General features: G+C 38.6%; 1 protein-coding gene and 1 long non-coding RNA gene across 2 annotated transcripts in view; one reads left to right on the top strand and one right to left on the bottom strand.

Annotated features, from left to right (window-relative positions):
• The window catches only part of PFKFB4 (6-phosphofructo-2-kinase/fructose-2,6-biphosphatase 4), a 79,031-nt gene extending 63,467 nt beyond the window's left edge, over window positions 1-15,564 (bottom strand). The window contains exon 1 of the mRNA XM_058174135.1: window positions 15,057-15,564. Coding sequence (XP_058030118.1) covers window positions 15,057-15,135 — 79 coding nt within the window. The 5' untranslated portion in view covers window positions 15,136-15,564. The remainder of the gene's footprint in view (window positions 1-15,056) is intronic.
• The window catches only part of LOC131193680 (uncharacterized), a 36,199-nt gene that overhangs the window by 4,967 nt on the left and 12,616 nt on the right, over window positions 1-18,616 (top strand). The gene's annotated exons all lie outside the window — the stretch shown is intronic.

Genomic DNA, 18,616 nt, shown 5'->3' with positions numbered 1-18,616 from the left:
GAAGGACCTCGTTTGAAGGCCCGGGCAGAGGAGGCAGCTGCCATCTTGGATCTGCTAGACTATGCCTAGGCTTCTAATCAGCACAAGGCAGGCTTCAAAATGGCGGGTGGCTGAAGTAGCAGAGGAACTAAAACTGAAGGCCTGATCTGCCGCAGGCAGGGCTGAAAGAAATGGCTGCTGGTGTTTTTAGGTGGCAAGGCCGCACTACGATCCTCCACCCGGCCTGATGAAGAAGGGAACAGCCGTACCAAGATCACTGCTGCCGTAGATTGAACGACCGTGGCTGCGTTGTCCTCCTTCGGCAAGCACCGCCACGGAGTAAAAAGAGTGGGGGTTGGAAGCCTCTGAACCCCAGTCCGACCAGCCAGACGTTTGGGCAAAAGCCAGGGATGCTGCTCTGACGATCTACCGCCTGGCAGACCCGTCATGAAGGAAACAGCCGTCAGCGGGCTCCGACCAAAGCTGTTCACTCTGGAACCGCAGGGGCTGCCACTAGTCAAGTGAGGAGGCGCCTGCGAAAACCACCAGATGCAGTCCTCAGTGGTATCAGGCATAAGCCTTTCGCGCTGGTAAGTCAAGGGCTCACCAGAGATCTGGGAGCCTTTTGAACAGAAACACCGAGGAGCGGCCTTCAGTGGGGTCAGGAATTCACCCTTCATGCTGGAATGGCTCAACCAATGACTTGGGAGCCAATGCTATTGCAAATTCAGTCAAGAATGGGCAGCTCAGCTAAATATGTCCATCCAGATCGGACTGAGTCTGAAAGCTGGGAAGCAAGAGGAAGAGGAGGAGCTTAACAGCTTACAGACTCAGTCCTAGGATAGATGACAGAGTTAACCCATTCCTGACTGCTGGCCCCACGCTCAGAGAGAATGACCCTATTCTTTAAAAAAAACACTAAGGAAATGAATGAATTTACTTCATATGTTCCAAGATTGAGAAAAATATTTTTTTTAAAAAATCACCTATACAGCAGAGAATAAATGCTCAGAGAACTATAGTGTACTGAAATACACAGGCTTGGCTTTGGTTTTAAAACTAAATTAAAAGCCTTAGTTTTGCTTTGGATCTACTCTATTGGGAGCCGCCCAGAGCTGGCTGAAAGATGGGCGGCTATATAAGGGTTACAAACAAAGAAACAGAAAAACTCCCTCACTGAGTAAGGGAAGTATTTGGCAAATTTTTCTAAGCATTTGTCAAAGAGGACAGAGAAATTTCTGTGTGGATACTTGGCCAAATAACTTCTACAGGCCTTTTTTAAAAAAAAATACATTGGAGTTCTGGTGTCATAAAAGTATTTTTGCAGCATACTAATTCTGTCAATAAGATTATTTTGAAAGTAGCCATTTGTCCCAGCAAGTGAACTTTGGATTTTGATGTAGGGCAGATTGAAAAATTATAAAAATAACTTCTGAGTATTATGGTTTCATTGTTCACCTAACCATGCAGTTAATGTAGCTCATCTAATGTACCCTATTTAGTAGAAAACAATCTTTAATGATACATGTCAAAATAGATTCTTATTCAACATATCTTATTACTGAAGAGAAAAACATATGTGATGAGTTTTAGTAATCATGGTATTGTGGCCAATTTATAAAACTTTGTCTCAAGGTCAAACTGGATGTAACTAGATTCTACCTAGTTCAGAATAAGGTCAAAAGTAAAAAAAAACAATCTTAATATTTTTATGACAAATAATTTAAGAATAAGTTTACTGTTGTGCAATAAAATAGCTTGCATAATGCTTGAAACTGGAGATTTTAACTGTTTCAAAATCTTGTTGGGAAATTTAAGGTAAATCCAAGTATTCAAAGAAGGAAGTAGTTACTCCTTATACCTGGAAACTGACAGTTGTGTTTTCGTAACTCCAAACCACAATGTGTTAAAAATCATGACCTCCTTCCTGAGGCTTTACTGTAGAAGTGAAGCACATTCTGACAAACAGCCCAAGGGCTAGAAGAAGTCTATATAGCTTATATAAATTTATCAAAGAGAGATTCAACCTAGAATTAAGAAGAAATTTCTTGACAGTGAGAACAATTAATCAGTGGAATGGCTTGCCTTCAGAAGTTGTGGATACTCCGTCACTGGAGATTTTAAAGAAGAGATTGGTCATCCAATTGTCTGGAATGATACAGGATTTCCTGCTTGGGTAGGGGGATGGATTAAAAAGACCTCCAAGGTCATTTCCAAGTCTTCCAATTCCCTTGCAATTCTGTATGTTCTGTAGCCTGTTTCCAGGGGGGAAATAGGAAGCTCTGTTGGCCTGATTCATTGGCTAAAGGAGTAGCAGCAACTACAAACCATACATCACCCTTCTACCAAAAGGAGAAAAAAGAAAATTGCATCTATTTTTCCTGGGATAATATCCAGAGAGAAGTACACTCTGGTCCACAAAATACAAGCTGGGCGGGTACGACCTCGTAGAGGACCCTCACTCTGTCAAGGACCTTGGAGTACTCTCTCAAATAATCTAAGTGCCAGAGTTCACTGTAACCACTGTAACCAAAAAGGCATTAAGAGTTGTTAACCTAATATTGTATAGCTTCTTCTCTGGTAATATTGAACTACAAACTAGGGAATACAAAACTTTTGCTAGACCAATTTTTGAATACAGCTCATCTGTCTGGAACCCGCATTGCATATTGGACATTAATACAATCAAACAAGTCCAGAGATATTTCATGAGAAGAGTCCTCCATTCCTCTGCCCGCAACAGAATACCTTATGCCACCAGACTTGAAATTTTGGGCTTAGACAACCAAGAAGTTCGCCATCTTTGGTCCGACCTAAGTACATAAAATTATCTGCTACAATGTCCTACCTGTCAATGAATATTTCAGCTTCAACCACAACAATACATGAGCACACAATAGATACAAACTTATGGTAAACCGTGCCAAACTTGATTGCAGAAAATACAACTTCAGTAATGGAGTTGCTAATGCCTGGAATGCACTACCTGACTCTGTGGTTTCTTCCCCAAACCCACAAAACTTTAACCTAAGACTGTCTACTGTCAACCTCCCCCCATTCCTAAGAGGTCTTTAAGGGGCATGCATAAGCGCACCAACGTGCCTACCATCCCTGTCCTAATATTCCCTTTTATTCGTATCCATTTCATCAAAGAGAGGAGGAGGAAAGTTCTCCATGGGTTACAACATTGTTTATTACCTGCTCCTTGTGAAATGCCTTGAGAATCATTTGACTGAAAGCTGGGATTTAAATCTTAAAAACACAGAAAATTGATAACATAAGATTGATCTCAATTTTTAAAGTTCTTAATAGTTTTTACAAAACCAATTTCTTAGCCGCAGGCTTCTTGTTTCTTTTAAGTAGAAACTTTTTTTCAATCTGACTTGAAGAAAAATATTCCACAATTTTAATTATGAGAATAAAACTGCAAAAATCTCAATGACCACTCATGACAGGAAAGAGTTAGCATTTTCTTTTATGTCTTTTCTTCTATCTTGTGGTCATTTGATTTTTACAGCCCATTTATGTTAGTTATACTTTAAGAAGAAAGACATATAAAATAGAGTTATTTAAATATTCCTCGTAGAAAGGATATCTTAATTTGTTTTTTTCAGTGTAAATAAAGAAAATAGGAAGGGGCATGGAAAAAAATTCTTGCGGAGAGAGAGAGAGATGAGACAAATCTATGTAGCGGTTATCTGTCAAGGTCACTCTTAGAAAATAAGAAAATATATTGCTAGCTATAATGAGTAAAAATAAATTTAAATTACCTCAGAGGCCTAAAATTGCGGATGCACAAGTTTCATTTGCAATCTCAGAAACCAACTTTAACAGAATGCTTTATGCACTGTCCCAACATGTTAGAGGGCAATAGGGAAGGAACCAACCCTTCCCATTTCCAAAATGCCTACACAAAATAATCACAAGTTACTAGCAATTTGTACTAAGTGTCCCTCCTTACAAATTTTTGTGCCGAGGAGCTGAGTAAACTGATGCAATTTGGTTTTCTCCTATGTACTGGAGAAAGTTAAGAGAGATTCTAGAGGGGTCTAAAAAACCAAATAATATCTGCTAATTCTCATAAGACCGTGAAGGCTAATAATTGTTTTGCTATAGATGGGCTGCTTCAGAAGCTCCTCCTTGCTGTTCCCATATACTTCTGCATACATAGCCACTTTCTAGCTCTTTCTCCCCAATGCAGCTGCTTATTCTCTTCTCAGTGAAAGGCCTCTTGAGTCAGATAAAATGAGGTGTTGCAAAAATGAATGGGGAAAATAGAATTTAGGGAAGGTGAGTAAGAAGTATCTCTCTGCTGTCCTAATACACTTACTTCTTGAGAACCTATGGCACACATGCCAGAGGTGGCACGCAGAACCCTCTCTGTGGGCACACGTGCCATCGCCAACTGCTCTTCTGATTTCTGACGTGCACATGTGCTCCAGCCAGCTGGACTTCGCAGGCACCGGAGCGCCAGAAACCAGCCAAAAAAACAGGCTGTTTTCCAGGCCAAAAACGACCTGGAAAACTGTCTGAAAACAGCCAAAAAACAGGCACACATGCGCCAGCCAGCTGTCTTTGGGCGCGCACACATGCATATGCGTTCCAGTTTGGGCACTCGGTGCTGAAAAGGTTTGCCATCACTGATATATGGTAACAGCAACAAGTGTAAGTGTTATTTCATCATTTTCTCTTTCAAAATGTTTGAAATATCAAACTTGATATTCTTATACAAATGAGTACGTTGCAACCTATTTAACTGATAATTGAAAATACGCTCAATATGCTATAATGCCGTTTCAAGGGCATCAAGACTGAATATTTGCAAGCAGTAGCACCTACTGTCTAAGCAATGATTGTGTAATGCAATACATGCTGTTACTTTAGTAATAATATCAATTATTACACCAAGAGCAAGGCTGGAATAAGGAAGTGAGTTCTCAAAATACATAGTGTCCTATAAAGGTGAAAATTAATGACTAAAGACTGTTTCTAATACAGTGTTCAAAATAATTCTCAAATGATTTGTAATATAAATTCACCTGCGGTATTGGGTATTAGGCAGATAGTTGAAAGAATTCAATATACTAAAGAAAACTCTCGATTGTTCTAAAACACCCATTGTTCTAAACTCATGCATGCAGCAAGAGGATTTCAAAATTACGATTACAATTTATTTAAAAATCAATTACGCATCTCCAACCAGAGGGGATACATTAACGATCTGGCCAAACTATTTTACTTGTGTTTTGTTAAAAAATGAATCTGAATCTATACAACTAAAGGCATTTTAGGAGTTCAGGAATTCAATATATATGTCTTTCAGACTGTTATACTCACCTGTATAATAGTTTATATGATATTGGTGGAGGCTGCAGTGGTTCCTGTAATTCTTACAGTGATTACATTCTTACAAGAATGTAATCTGCTCAGATGACACATCAATGGATTCACAATGTATGCAAAAGCTAATTTAATGGTAATTGATCAATATGCAAATTATCCATGGTGAACTGGAATTACCGTGAGATAAGGAACAATAAATATGTATCTGTATGAAAAACTGAAAAGCAAGAACTAAGCTAAACAAATTCAGAGATTTTATTTTCTTCTTTTTCCTATACAATAATATGCAATGCTGAATAGTCATTAATTAAAGCAGCGAAGCAATTAAAGTCAGCATACTGGAAATCAATACAATCAAGGTAAATTTTTAATGTCAATAAAATGAATATCACTAAATTCCTGAGATTCAAAAATAAAATAGCCTTAAAGATACACTATCTAACTCAAAAATATCAAATAATTGCCCTGAGTTAACAAACTTACCAAAATAATGGCATGTGATGCATAAACCTTCAGGGAAATTATACTGATTCATCTTATTTCACATATATCAGGCTCAGAATGCTTAAACATATGAATGAGTCTTAAATGACCTTACTTTGTAATAATCAAGACACAAAATGATCACAAGGTTGTGCTAATTAAACATGTTTGTAATCACTAGCAATATATATTTACAAATTTCTAACTTTTCCGTTAGGGTTAGGGTTCACAAAGAAACATCTCTTCAGCTGCAAATCTCCAATTGTTTTTCAATGTTTAGAAAACATGAAATAACTAGTCCTTTAATTATGGTAATACTTTTATACTCACTTACCAATTATTATTTTTTCCAGTAGTATTTGACAACCAGATTGAAATTGATAAAGATCCCCTCCAAAAAGATCAAACAATTACTTTGAAAGAAGTCTGTTGAATTTAGAAGAATGAAGAACCCTCAAAACTTTTTAACACAATTTTAAAATAATTCTAAATATCAAGAGTACAACTGGAAAAATGTGGAAAGATCTGTCTCTTTATCCATAACTTTTTAATGTTACCACATCACCCACAGACACTATTTTATGCAGCTAAAATATATCTTTCAATTGCCATCTATATCTTTCTGGAGCTTATTTGAAAATTAGAAAATGTAACATTTGCAGATGTATGTGGATTTTTTTTCTACTCCTATCCGGTCATATTTAGATACACATATGGCACATAATACATATGCTATACCAGCAGTAATTTTACATAAAAAGTTTTTTGTTCATTAGAAAATATATATATATATATTTGTTTTCTGAGGTTTATATATATATATATAAATATATAAACATATATGTTTATATATATATATTATATATATATAAATATATATATTAACTATATATAGTTATATATAGTTAAATATATTAACTATATATAGTTATATATAGTTAAAAGGAAGAAACAGGTGCGATCACACATTGCTCCCAGAAGCACCAAGCTGAAGATGACGAATGAAACTTCGTCGAAACGTCGCCAAGACACTTCCAATTTTACACGGGAGAAAACCCGAACAACCAAAGACCTGCATACAAACACCCGTGAAAACCTCAGAATATATATGTGTGTGTGTGTGTGTGTGTGTGTGTGTGTGTATAAAATTCTAATGAACAAAACATTATATATATATATATATATATATATATATATATATATATATATATATATATATATATATGTCTTGGCTCGATGGCTGAAGTCTCATTCGTCATCTTCAGGCTTCAACTGCTTCTGGGAGCAATGCTCCCAGAAGCAATTGCTCCCAGAAGCACGAAGCTGAAGCCTGAAGATGACGAATGAGACTTCGTCGAAACGTCGCCAAGACACTTCCAATTCTACACGGGAGAAAACCTGAACAACCAAAGACCTATATACAAACACCCGTGAAAACCTCCGAAAACAAATATGTATGTATGTATGTATGTATGTATGTATGTATGTATGTATGTAATTTCATGTTGACACAATTATAAAGAAAAAACAGTGTAAGAACAAATATAATAAAACAGTTGCAAAAGTAAGGCAAAAATGTAAGAGATAAATGTCATATCTACAAGAATCTGTTTCCAAAGAAACTCTGCTATATACTCCATAAGGAGTATATTATATTATCAGTAATTAATGCAGTCTAAATTTTCAAATTACATATTAAAGAAGTGGCTAATACACATCTCATTGGGCAACTCCCATTAGTAATGGTTATTTTGGAGACTATTTTTTTCTTATGTAGACTTCCAAATTTATCTTGAATTAGATCAGATTGCTTTTTTATATTAATCTAGAGAAACAAACAATTTTGGGATTCCATGCTCTATTGAAACAAAAATTTATATACCTTTTGTTCAAGGGATATAAAAATAGATGTAAAATGTCCATTTGCCTTTTGTTGGCATAATTTCAATTTCCAAAATATCAACAAAGATCTCAAACTACAGTATTAAAAATTTATATACTGCATTATCTCAAGGGAAAATTTGTATAAGTTCTAATGCTTCCTTCCATCAATTTGATGTATTGGATCATTAGGGCTCAAATGCTCTGTAAGATAACATACTTTGTTCGGTTATTTTAAAAAGGCAGAGAGAGATAAAAATCATAGGCCAATATCTAATTACATGCACGAGTGTAGGGTATGTAGCTAATATACTGGTTCTAGTATGAATAAGTGGAGTATATTTGTGTTATACTTAGGTTGGTCGCTTAGCCAACCTCCATGGCTGTAATCTCCAGCTTTCTAGCTTAGTGCCTTAACCACTAGACCAAACTGGGTCTCGTCTTCCTCTGAAAAAGGTAAGAATATACCTTGAACAAGATACTTATTAACTATGCCAATTTTAACTACTGTTATAAGATTGGGAACAGGCCAATGAATCTTTGTGATCATATATTACCCATTACAGATGCACAAAATGTTTTAGTATTCTGTTTTGAGTTTGAAACAGTTGTTTATCTTACTAGAAACTAGATCTTACTTTTAAAATAGTCCAGAAGTGTTCTGACATCAAAACAGTCTTGTTTTGAATTTGAAACAGAAGTTTCAGAATTGTCCTCATTGTGTGACTATAATTGAGCCCCAAATTTCTAATGTTAAGCAAGACAGTTGTTAAGTGGATTTTGCCCCTTTCGATGACCGTTCTTGCCACAGTTATTAAGTGAATCACTGCAGTTGTTAAGTTAATAACATGGTTGTTAAGTGAATCTGGGTTCTCCATTGACTTCGCTTGTTGGAAAATCGCAAAAGGCGATCACATGACCCCACGACACTGCAACGGTCATGCATATGAGTCAGTTGCCAAGTGTCTGAATTTTGATCACGTGACCGCGGAGAGGCTGCAACAGTCATTAAGTGTGAAAAACAGTCATAACTCGCTCTTTTCCTTGCCTTTTTAACTTTGAACAGTCACTAAATGAACTGTTGTAAGTTGAGAACTACCTGTAATCTTTCTTATCCGGGATCAATTTATTGTTAGCCTTTAAATATGCTTAATATTTGTACAATCACATTCTCAACCGTAGTTAAGATAGAAAGGAATAGTTCTTCTTGGGGAAGTAGAAAGCATATGATATACCAGCCTATTTCTGACCCTTAAACTGCAATTTAAAAACATTTGTTATATCTGTTCTGCCTCATATTGCCCATAGGAAAATGTTTACAGCGTAACAGCCTTTTTATATTAGCATCTTAGCATTCCTTTACAAAAGATGCAAGAAATAATGATTAAGAATATCATAGATATTTCTGGATTTTTTCCAATCAGTATGCTGACTCAAATTGAGCCATTTCCAGAGAAAGGTTTCTCCATTACTAAGGGTACTACATAATTTACAACAGAACAGGTCTATAAATAATTTGAGAAACTGAACTCATGGAAAAACAACAGTTATGATAGAATTGTCAACAGCAGACTAGCTGATCATTAGGCAGATGTAGACCGCATGAAGACCATGTTGCAGACGAATGGGAAAAGGGACTACCCATTACTATTTTTTTAATTGTTTACCTAAATTTCTCCCTCTCACATATATGCTGATATCAAAATTCCAACAATTAAAAAAAGTAAACTTTCCACTGCCAAAAGATTGGGGGGATGTTAACAGGGCCAACAGCATTTAGCAGCTATAAAGCCAGTAGATAGGAAATTATTATAGTGATATTCTATGAAAAATTAAAGCCATCATTACAACTCACACATATCCAGATCCAATGCCATTTTCATGAATCTCACTTCTATCTCAACAATTGGGCATGTTTCTTCAACTTTAAGCCATACTGGAGAAAATAGCTTCCTTAAACTCTTATCATCCAGCTTAAGTATGCTATAAACTGAAAAGATTGACAGTGTAATTTACACTAATCAAACCTGCAGTATAAGGTGCAACTCCTAACCTTCTAAAACATTCCTAATCACAATGAGTGCCTTACATTTTTTTAAAAAAATCATAGTGTACACTTTGGAAAAAAATGCATCATTAATACTAGATATGCTTTAGAAAATATATTGGCAAATCAAAGAGGATAAAATAAAACACCCATTCCTTCCATATTTATATTTGCAAATAGTTAAAACATTACTAATAGTGGATTAAAAATGGAAAACAATAGCCATGAATCATATTTATTATATACTTCTTCATGTGATTTATATAATTCTTTGTCTCTAGTGAGCCAGTACAAAAAAATACATTGGGACTTATTTTTTTAGATTTGATTCCATAAAAGACTGCACTTTATCTAGCCAAGGACAAAGTGAGAGGAGGGCTATAAGTAAATAAGTAAATTCCTGTACAAACACCACTTCTATGTAAATACAAAAAAACACAAAACAGGAGAATCCTAAGAACTGAAGTAGAGCCTAGTCAGATCAGCCTCATAGCCAAAATGAAACACATTCTGCCATTATGGCTAATCAAATACATTCAGAAAATTCTAAACAGGACCAGAGGGTGAACACCTTCTTCCATTACTGCTTCTTAGCACCTGCCATTTAGGATAGGCTGCTGTAATTCCAGAAGGAATAAAACAGACATTAAGACAAATAGGCCAATCCTTATAAATTTCTTCAATCTCTTTTAAAACAATTTTGTTTCTTTCAAAATGTTTGGTTTTCCCATTGAACCTTATCATTTCTTAGAATTAATCCTATTTAATTTAAGCTGATTGAAACACCATGAACTTCATCCAGATTTATTTCTACAAAATACACACTCCTAGGCAGCTGAATTGGCCTGGTTTCAGAAACCCTAAAATATTCCTTCTCTAGAGACAGAATATTTTACACATGACCAGAATTGCCAATGGTCCTCCAAATAGGAGGATCTAGTCTAATCATAATTTGTATAAGGAACTAACTGTGTTGACTGCATTGACTATTTTATTTTAATTTTCATTTCCCTTCTAAGGAAAAGGCAGTCAAGTGGTGTAGAATTTCAATTCTAGTATAAAAAACTTCCTAAATAAGTAATCATTAGTTCTTTTCTAATTATTCTAGCATTCTATGACTCTAAAATCTTTTTCCAGATGATACACACTGTCAGCTGATCTCTTATTCATGTGTATGTGATGTTTGGAATATGTGTATGTGTTGTATATGCCAAATTGCATTACTTGCCCTTCTTACATTTAACATCATTAGCTGTTTTCAGACTCCTTGCAAATCCTGAACTGTCTGAAATCATCAGAAATTTGCCCCTCACTTCAAATTATGTACTGTATATATGCAACCAAGGTGTAATAGGCCTGTGATGGTGAACCTATGGCATGCATGCCACAGGTGGCATGTGGAGCCATATCTGTGGGCACGTGAGCATTGCCCTAGTTTAGCTCCAGTGCTCATGTGCACGCCAGCCAGCTGATTTTCGGGCCTTCCGGGCCCACCGGAAGTCAGGAAATGGGCTGTTTCCGGCCTCCGGAGGGACTCAGGGGGTCGCACATGCATGTGCAGGGGGCAGAGCGCATTGAATTATGGGTGTGGGCACGCATGTGCGCAACCCTCCTGTGATGCCCCTGCTTTTAGCACGTGACGGCAAAAAGGTTAGCCATCACTGTAATAGGCCATCTACTCCCTACCATCTTTTTACTAACTTTTGCATGACTGAAAATTTCTTTGTTTTTCTTCTTTTAGTAAACATTCTATTAGGGGATATAAATACACCTACTTGTATTCTGTTTATTTCACCATTTATGAACAATGATTCATTCCACTTCATTTTCCCCGGCCAGCTCAACTATCTTGGTCTTTTGATACATTCATTTTCAGAACCACATTCCTTCTTGCCTCACATAGTCTAACATTCTCTTATGACTCATTTGGGTTCTTTGTCAATAACACAGCCTCATCTGCATAGAAAAATACATATCTTTACATCCTAACTAGCATACCTTTAACATTATCATAGATATTTCTTATACATTTATCTATAAACAAACACTCAAGATGACCTCACACATCCTTTACTTATTTCATCATTGATGTTCAACTACTCTTTAAGCATTCCATTTATTTTCACACAAACTACTCTTATTACAATCAATAACCAACCTTCAATTCTATATGTGTACGGTAAGGATTCTCTAGACACTCCATTTGTCCTGAAATAACAGGTAAATTCTGAGGCTATGGGGGGGTGTCTTTATTTATTGTGCTAGCATAAAATTTCATATTCTGGAGCAGGAAGTCTCACCTGCTAATTCATCAACTGTTATGCATTCTACTTGGAGAGTATTTAGAACTACAGCTGATCCAGATTGCAAAGAACAAGTAATTATGAGTGCATCTTGAAATACCCACGTGATCCCTCTATTCCAGGGGTGGCAAACTCGATTTCATTGAGAGCCGCACCAGGGTTGTGTATGACCAGGAGGGGGGGGGCTTGGAGGGTGTGTGGCCAGGGTGGGCATGGCCAGCTCAATGTCACTCGTGGGGGGGGGGGTGCCTGACCACTCTGCCAGCAAAAATGAGCTCCCAAACTCCATTTTCGGCTGCAACAGCTTCCTGCAATCCTCTGCCAGGGAAAATGAAGCTCAGGAAGGCTGCCCGCAACCCTCCCAAGTTCCCTTTTCGCTGGCAAAGGCATCACGGGCTGGTCCTTTGCTGTTTTCAGGGTAGCCCCACGGGCCAGATCTAAGCACCCTGCGGGCCGGATCAGGGCCCTGGTCCTTGAGTTTGACACCCCTACTCTATTCAAAAACTTCAGTGGTTATTAATTGGCTTTAAAATACAATTCAAGATTCTGGTTGCTGTATTTAAAATGCCTTAAGGTTCAGAGCTTGGGTATCTGTGGGACATTCTTTTTCCCAGCAATATCTACCTGCCCAATAAGATCTAGTACATCAGGCTCTTTAAGTATCCCCTTGATCGAAAACTGCCATCTTCAGATGCACAGAAACATGATTTATCAATCGCAACTGAAATTAAAAAATAGTGTCCCCTGTCAGCCCTGGGTCACCAGGCAGCCCAGACAAGTAGCATACCCAGAAGAATGATATCTATTTATTGTAAGATTACATGAACAAATCTTGCATTATTCAATCCCATCACATAATTTATAAACAAATTTAAAAGTACCAGTGACGTGCCTCCACATGCAGCCAGGATATATGAATATACCATCTTCTTACTCAATCTCACAGTAACTAATATTTAGAGATACACCAACTCCAATATTATCTCCTATACAGAGTCATCTAATAGTTATTAGTAGCCTTAATCTCCTCAACACTGTGCAGTGGTATCTTTGAAGCTAAATACTGCTTATGGAGGCAAGTGCCATCTTTTGATTATGTGAGCCTTACTCTTTACTTTCAACCAGTGTCCTTGAGTTTGAATCTATGTAAGTATCTATGAGTATGTAGTGCGTAACTTACAAAATATGACAACTATATTCATATGAAACTGAATATTCCTATACTCCTATAAACAGTCTATACTCCTATAAATCGCAACTAATAATTGCTTTCTATCGTAAAGCAAAATAACTGACATGGAAATTATTAATTTATTTATATGAAAGGATTGTAATGCCAAGCAGAGGCATATTAATATAGGTACAAGTTATAAAAGAATATACTGATTATACTGTAATAGGATCTTTGCCAGGCTGCTTCTTCTATTTTCTTTATAATATTTTATGTATATAAAGGGCTTAAGTTAACCGCCACAGTTGACCCATCGGTGAACAATGCAGTTGCAACACGCAGTTCAGAGTAATAACCCACTGAAATACAACATGTATGGACTCATCTATAGTTGACGGTCTCATAGCAACTAGTACAAAAAAACCTTGTTACTTTGACAAATTGTATTGTTGGATTGGTAAAAAGATCAACCTGAAAAACAAAACAGTTTTTCCCCTGCGAGGCAAAATTTCACAATCTTCAGTGCTATTTATTTCCTGGATGGAACTGGCAACTATTACTCTCTATAGCAGTATTTCTCAAACTTGGCAACCTGAAGATGGGTGGACTTCAACTCCCAGAATCCCCCAACCACAATCCTCCACCCATCTTCATATTGCCAAGCTTGAAAAACACTGCTCTGTAGTCATAACTGATTTTACTTCTTTGTGAATACAGAAATTCTCCCACATTCTCTCCTTAATGTGGAGCCCTCACCAGAGCAAACTGATGTCTCAAAATAGTATTACAGGATTGAGGCAAGTCCTTATTGTTAAAAGCTGGTCTAAGCAAGAACTCAGTTCTTGTAATCTAAAAGGGTTAGTAGGCAAGAGTTAACCCTTTCTTCTCTGACAAAAGGCCCAATCTGTTTCCAACCCAACTCTATAAAAACCATGCCAACGGGTGAAAATAACTGAATCTTTAATCCGGCATTCCCCCACCCCACGAATCTACTTTGAAAATACTCCGTGCATGGTGACACAAAGATAAAAGGGCTCGTAAACATTTGCAGATATTATTAATCAATATCTGCAACCTGCCCTTACAAAGCTGGGAAGAGGAAAAACAGTAGCCTGCCTCTCAATACATCTCACTGTCAGATTTACGTTATAAATCTGTTCGTTATAAAATTACCTTGAATAACAAGTGTATCTGAGAGGTCAGAGGCGATTCTTAAGAAACCACTCAGCGCTTTCTTGGGACAGATATGTGTAGTAAAGACAACAGAAGAAGAGGCCAACAACGTCAATGAAAAGCAGCAAGAAGGGGGTAGGGGAGAGGGCCGGAAGCTTCTCAAAGCCTAAAGCCTCGGCTTGGAGCTCCAGAACGAAGAAATTTTGGCGGTAGCAGCCGAATCTGTTTGCTACAAGCAGAAGACTTAAGGAGAACGGCGGTCCCCCCCTCCCCCCCAAGGAGGAGTTAAGAGCCAAAGCTGGCCACATCGAAGGGAGCAACGCCAACGCGGAGTCCGTCCGTCCGGGCGCGGGAAAGCCAAGCAAGCAAAACAACAGGGAAATAGCCCCCACCCTTCTCCAGGCTTCCTTTGGGCGAGGCCGAGCAAGAAAAAAGCAGCGAGCGCGGGCTGTAAAATCACCCTTTTGAGCTGGGGAAGAGCAAGCAAAGGAGTCAAAAATAGCAATGGCCAATGCCGCTCTCCGCCGCAGCCTGAAGGAGGCGGGAATCCTCCTTCTTTGCCCCGCGGTGGCGGCTTGCGCGTACGTGAGGCTTGCCTTGCCCCCTCCCCCGGAGCGCTTGTACTTTACACGTTCGCAGCCAGGTCGTCCGCGGATCCCGCGTCTGGGCGCCTTACCTTTCCAAGCCCGGCCTTGCAAAAGGCGCTCAGGTTTAGCGCCGTCTCCTCCGCCTCTGCAGCACCTGGAGACCGACATCCGTGCCGCGGCTGAGCCGTTTGCCACCCGCTCCTCGGCGCTGCGCCGCCAAGACCTCGGTCGCCCCACCGGGAGGAGGAAAGAAGGCAGGAGCGAAAAGGCGACCTGCCGCACGGAGCGCACGCTAGCCCGAGCCCATAGGAGCCTGCGGGCGAAAAGGAAGCCCGGTCTCTAATGCCGACCTCTGGCGGGGGAAGGTTCATCCGCAGGCGGCCGCAGGAGCCTCCTGCCGAGGGCGCAAAGCCCCACAAGAGGGTCTCCCGCTCCTCGCCGCGGAGAAGGGGGGGCGTGCGCACTCCAGCCGCTAGTGCGAGCGGGTTGGCGAGAAGCTGCCAGAGGGGCGGAGAAACAGGCGGGGAGAACTGCTGCCATCCTCGCTGGCTTTTTCCGTCCCAAAGCGATTCGGGTGTCGCTAAGAGGAAGAGATGGGGCAGCCGGCGTTCCGGGTTCATTCGTCTTTTTTTTTTTTTTTTTGCCTCCAGCCATAAACCTATTTATATGTCAATCTCGCCTTCATAAGCTCCAAAGAGGTTTCCTCCCTCTGTCTCCGGCGTATCGGTGCTGTTCAAGGCTTTCAAAGGGCCGTTTCCAGGGTTTCCGCATTCCTTTCAGAGGCAATGGATGTGGGGCTTTTTATTCTTTCTTTCTACGTGAAGACGCATAGAAGTTACAACAACCCAACAGTGGGCTAAAGAAAGCATGGGGAGGTCAGCTTCGAACCTTGTGATAGGGATGCGCATGTGCGCACACACACAGCCCGCTTCGGCTCGGCTGGAGACTCGCGTCGGTTTTATTATATATCTGCAAAGATTAGATCAGAACGTTCCAAACTGCGCTTCGACGATAAAGAAGCTGCTTTGCATGCAGGAAGTCCTCGTTTCCAAAGTGATGCTTGGGACAAGCTGGGGAATGGAAAAACATAAATCTGAATTCTAGAGAGTCTCCAATCAGTGTGAACAATGCTGAGGTAAAGGACCAATGATCTGATCCGGTATAAGGAGACTTTTCAGGCTTCCAAAAGAAAACAACTAGCTATAATGAAAACAACATCACACTTCTGTCAGAGCCACCATTCTTAAAGGAGACACTTCTCTGCAGGAGCCATATAACACTCTAACCATTACAAGAAACCATCAATTACCTTGTGTAACCGACATAATTTGGGGAAAATAAGATTTCCCTACTGTAGGGAGCACAGCACTGAATCACAGAAGTCTCACTGCAATAGTTAACAAGGTAGCAATCAAGACAAACTAGAAAAATGGGTTTTTAACCTAATCATTAGCAAAGAAGGATTACAATAGCAGGTTGTTCTTTGGTGGAGGTCCAGCTGGATGAAATCTGGAATAGGGCCAGACGTTTTTAAGTAGGTGCTTTAAAAAAATCCCTTTGAGCTAATGGGGAAATGCATGCTGTTAAAAGCAACACTATTCCAAGTCTGATATTCATCTTGAAGGGTTCCTTATAGTAATAATTATGAATTGTCTTAAACTAAATAAGATTTTAATTATAAAAATTGTTTTTATTTACTGAGGTATGTAATGAGAAGTCAAAACGAGACAATCTCAACTCTTAAGACTGCCAGTAAATCATGTTTTAGTGTTCATGACCCAAAAAAAGCCATTTAGATCAGATTTCTGCTAACTGGTGATTGACAACTGATAGAGGACATACTTTTCCATTTGCATGTGGTCATGTGTTTATGTGCACGCATGCACACAAACACATACATACACAGACACATCTTTGGATTCCTGGCAACATCATTTCAGTTTTCTTGCAAGATTTTCAGAATTGTTTTCGTCCTTGCCTTTTTCCTAGAACTAAGAGTGACTGGCCCCAAATCAGCCAAGTTTCTTTGCCTTTGATGGAACTAGAATTCAGTCTCTCAGTTTTCAGTCCTATGCCCCAAACTCTGTGTGTCTGTGTTAGAACTTATTGTGAATTTCATGTAATCCTGATGCTCTAATAGTGCTGTTCTTCATATCTATTAATTGGCATGCATGCTTTCTTAGCGAATAAAAATGACTGGAACACAACGCTTTGTTCTGAAATGTGCCCATTTGTTCTGGAAAAAAGGCCATGGTTATTTAGGGGATGAAAGAGAACATTATAGGAATGAAAATGAGAGTATCTTCAGAGGCAAAGAAGAGAATAAGAGTATACATTTGCCTGTTTATGCATTTTTGAGCTTCCCCAGTTTGCCTTTTACAAAATAGCCATTTTGTGGCATTTGTGGAGGGCAAGTACATGATTATTTGGGCTTCAGATTCCACCTTTGGTGTGACATGTTATTTTCAACTAAATCAATTTGTCTTCTTGCACCTGCATGTTTTATGTCTGACCAAATCTCTTCCACCAGTATTTTTCCAAATATGCACAAAGCAATTGTGGATGTTTCTGCGTAGCACATTTCAAACTCTCTGTCAAAATTGAAAGCTTCTAATTATCCTTTAATAACTTGTACATTTTATCATTTTTTTGGTCTTTGTTCTAATACAGTACTGGAACGTTCTTTCCCTATCAGTATAAATATGAATAGCATTGGAAAAAAATTATTAACAAGCCTGACAAGCCAAAAAGTCATCTTAATGTATTCTACAATTCTCAAAGTCTACGTACAATGGCAGAAATAGTGAAATGGAATTTTTTTCTTTGCCATATTAAAGCTTCCATAATTTCCACTTATTGCCACACTGACTGAAATTTTCTTCCAAAACATGACTGATCCAGCCATGCCCAACCTATTAGGACAATGGCGGTGGAAAAGTTTGGAAGGCCAGCAGCAGTTGTGGGAGAAGCTGACACAGGCCTAGGCAGCTGCAATGGAGCTAAAGGGCACATGGGCAATATCATTATTGTCAATATATTTCCTACTTTGCTGTACTGTATCTCCAGCAGCTACTGCTGAGCTGATCTTTTCTCTTCTTGAAACTGACTCAAATTCTTTCAGAATTTAGTTTAAGTTAAGCTTGTCTTTTCTCCAATCTGGTATCTTCCAGAATGTCCTGAGATCCCAACCCAAATAGGGTAAGTCTCTTATAATCCCCACCAAAAATCACTGAACGCCTCCCGTAAAAGGGGAGCATGGACTTACAGGCCCCTTTGCCCGCTTGCAAAGTTCTACCTTATCCTCTTACCTAGAGAAATGAAAAATAGAAATAAGGCACTAGGGAAGAACAGGTTAGGCTTATCTAAAAATGTAAGAATCAAAAAGATAGTATCTAAAGGTAGGAATGGAAGCAATTATAAAATTTAACAAGTTGAAATATTGTAGTAAGCACAATTTCAAAAAACTCAATTCCATTTTACACAAGTTTCTCTAAATCTGAATCCAGCTGAAAATGGATTCCTGGGATTAAAGTGGTCTATAAACATACAAGTGACAAAATATTAAAAGATTGTTTCTAGTCTCTGGCATTTTAGATTAGTATTTTTAATAACTGAGTTACGGTACTGGAAGAATTAAGAAAACATTTTA

Source organism: Ahaetulla prasina, chromosome 2 (assembly GCF_028640845.1).
Source record: "Ahaetulla prasina isolate Xishuangbanna chromosome 2, ASM2864084v1, whole genome shotgun sequence".
Classification (NCBI taxonomy): Eukaryota; Metazoa; Chordata; class Lepidosauria; order Squamata; family Colubridae; genus Ahaetulla; species Ahaetulla prasina.
This window is presented reverse-complemented; position numbering and strand designations above follow the sequence as displayed.